Source organism: Cryptomeria japonica, chromosome 11, assembly GCF_030272615.1.
Source record: "Cryptomeria japonica chromosome 11, Sugi_1.0, whole genome shotgun sequence".
NCBI lineage: Eukaryota > Viridiplantae > Streptophyta > Pinopsida > Cupressales > Cupressaceae > Cryptomeria > Cryptomeria japonica.
The window spans coordinates 276,752,974-276,756,137 of NC_081415.1; the positions used below are offsets into that span (position 1 = coordinate 276,752,974).

The 3,164-nt window shown below is 38.8% G+C and overlaps 1 protein-coding gene across 1 annotated transcript; it reads right to left on the reverse strand.

The window, feature by feature from the left end:
* Positions 1–669: 669 nt before the first annotated feature.
* LOC131068567 (protein PHR1-LIKE 3) lies at positions 670–2,930 on the reverse strand. The gene is made up of 6 exons (XM_058003791.2): positions 2,480–2,930; positions 2,300–2,376; positions 2,140–2,200; positions 1,973–2,045; positions 1,795–1,864; positions 670–1,648 (listed from the first exon to the last, which is right to left on the reverse strand). The coding sequence occupies exons 1-6, from the start codon at positions 2,628–2,630 to the stop codon at positions 1,010–1,012; spliced, it is 1,071 nt and encodes a 356-aa protein (XP_057859774.1). The 5' UTR covers positions 2,631–2,930; the 3' UTR covers positions 670–1,009.
* Between the last annotated feature and the right edge of the window lie 234 nt (positions 2,931–3,164).

Below are 3,164 nucleotides of genomic sequence, written 5' to 3' on the forward strand. Positions count from 1 at the left end.
TAAATCCTAACTAATCTATTAAAAATAATAACTATTACCCACCCTGTGAACTCCTATAAATTGGTCTCATTGTACTGAAAACTAGTGTATTTCAGGATTTACCAATGTTTTGTCACTGACATTTTGAATTAGATTAATCACCTATTCTCCAGTCTATAAGAGAGTCCCAGAATGATAGAAACCAAGGCTCATCCTTGACGCGAACTGATAGAAAAGGTTGTGGACACAGGTGATTATAGAGATGTAACTTTTCTTCTGTATGATATGAAATTAAAAAAAATGATGATAAGAGTGAATATGACAGATTGGATTTTTGTATATGTGGCTGTTTAGTCGAAGGAGGCTTGTAGTTTAGATGCATTCTTATTCGAATCATTATAATCCGCTATATAAAGACAAAAATGTCAATATTTATATATACTGACTTGTTTCTATTAAAAAATGATGATAACATGATAACATGCAACTGGTACCATATCTATCCAAACCCATTGCTTGCTCTAAGACCTTTTGTTCTAATCCCAATAGAAAGTTGAGTTCTTGCTTGATTCACTCAGTAAAACGACTCTATACGCTAACTGAAAGATCAGCATATGATGACTGTTAAAAAGAGAAAGGGGTTATAAGCAAAGGGAGAATAAAACACCACCCAAGCAAACAGTTTTGGGGTCAAGGAAAAATAGAACACCACTCAATTTAACCCATTAAACAAGCATTTTCAGAAGTTGCATGTATCCTTACAAACCTTGAAAAGGAAGAGTGCAGTTAGTATGTGGTCAAAAACCATCTCAACTTATGTTGCATACGGTTGTGGCTTACATACCTATACTTAGCACTAGAAACCTATACAACTGTTATGACTCTGTACGTCCATTGTCTAACAGGAGAAAATACATCTGCTCCTTTGAATCACACTCTTCATGACCACAATATATGTTGAGAAGTGCATCTTTTCTTGGTCTTCTGTAAGTTGAATTGCAGCTTTGTGTGAGTCCAAACAACAGACATCCTAATGGGGTTTTTCTTGGTTCAAATTTTCGCTTTTAGGCCAAACATGCAGATCTTTCCCAGTTCTTCTGCTACTACCAATTTCTTCTATATAACAATTCTTTTGCTCCAAATCCATTCCTGGTTGGATTCCAGTGGGATTCATTTTATACCGAAGAAGAGGATGGCATTTGCTGTCCCTGGAGCTTTCTGCGTGGGTTAGAGAAGTGTTGCCATGTTCTTGCAATCTCAAATCCTCCACTCTCAAATCATTTTCCCAAACTGATGAGTCTCCCTCAGAATAGAAAGACCTCGGCCTTTTCTGACTTCCAACTTGAAGGTTTTCCTCAAACATCTTCCCAAGATTGTCATTTGATGTCAGGGAGCTATCTACAGAACAGTCTGCCAATTGGGTTTGGTGGCGCATATGACTCTGCGCAGGCATATCTGACAGAGAAGGAAAATTGGCAGTACCACAAGGTGGAGGGGACCTGAAACATCCCACCTTGGATGCCAATTCTGCAAACTCTTGCCTTCTGTTATCTGTGCTTGTAGAGGCCTGCTGCACAGTTTGGCAAGCAAGAGTTTGGCATGCCTTTTCCAGAATGGATTGCATGTATTTTCCTTGAGCCTCAATTCGGAGCTGCAAATGTCTCTGAACCTGGACGAAACAATCAAATCCATGAGATTAGACTTGGCATATTTGGCAAATTTGTTGCTCTTCATCCCATTTTGCAGTGGTAGATGCATGCCTACTAATCAGAAGGAGATATATTTGATAAAATTCTATATGCTTCAAGTCTTCACCTCAAGTTGCTCATGAAGTCTTCTCTGCACTTCCATTTGCATTCTCAGTGCCTCGGTTATTTGGTAGCTCCTGACAATTTCAGAGAGGATAAGCTGTCAGTATGGATTTATTCTATGCCACAACTTGATTGCCATGCCTATGTATAAACTTGGTGCTCAGTGAATCCATCCAACTTACTCATTCATCTCGTGACTCATCATTCTGGAAGATGCAGAAGTACTTGCTGCATGCCCTTCTCCCAGCCTACAACCTGTTGAAAGTGAAACACACAATTTATGCAACTGAACCAACTGCCAGTTCCAACAAGATGTAACTATAAACACAACTGAAAGAAACCCACTCACCTCTGTCTCCATCCTTGTGATCATTCAGCTCTTTATGGGGCTGCTTTCCAAGTCGAAATTTCTGAACAGTTACAAAACCAGTTCGGATTAGTGATCAACAGGATTAAAAAAATCCGGCTACAATACAAAATTTTGTTGGTATAATTCTATATGGGTATACCTGAAGGTGACTTTTAAGGTGGTAGAGAGTAAGGCCTTTCACACCCATCACTCTCATGATTGTTTTTGGTGTGGCTTCTGCACCAGAAAACCTTCAGTTAAAAATCTAAACAATGGCAAAAACAGAAAAGCAAACCAGAAAAACTTTAATATTAGGAATTAAAGATGAAAGAGCTCTAACTGTCAGGGCCACCCAGCTGAGTGACAGCATCCACAAATCTATCATGCAACTCCACTGTCCATCTTAGCCTGGGCTTAGGATCAGTTGTAAGAACCAAGGCAGCATCTCCACCAGACACCATGTTCATGTTCTTCTTATTAGCTGGGTACATGCTAATTATGAACAAATCTTCTCCCTAGAATTTATCCTGCATTTATTCATTTTCAGCACCCTCTCTCATCTGCATAGTCCAATAACTATTTGAAGGATTCCACTCTAAACTAAAGCAAACTCCACAATTCAGCCTTCCAGCCTTTTCTGTAGATTCTTTGCTACATTTCATGGTACAACCACCCACTACTTTGATTGATTTGATTCCCTAATACACAAGATAGCTACTAAATCTACTCCAAGGCTTTTTTTTTTTATGGAGAAGGAATCATTCCTTTGTCCCACAAGCTAAGCCATCAAAAAGAAGATTGAAAACAGTTAAAACACTACAGCTAGGAACCAAACTATGCGGTGGGATTATAGGATAGTGGTACCATTTTAACATGAGGTCCCATTGGAAAGAGGACAACTTGGCTTATAGCTTCTGGTAATGTTAACTAGCAAGGTCCACCACATTAAAAATTAAAGTGGCAAGCTTGATGAGAAAACAAATCAGAATCAAAGGGAAACATACGATTACCACATAAGTTCAGTT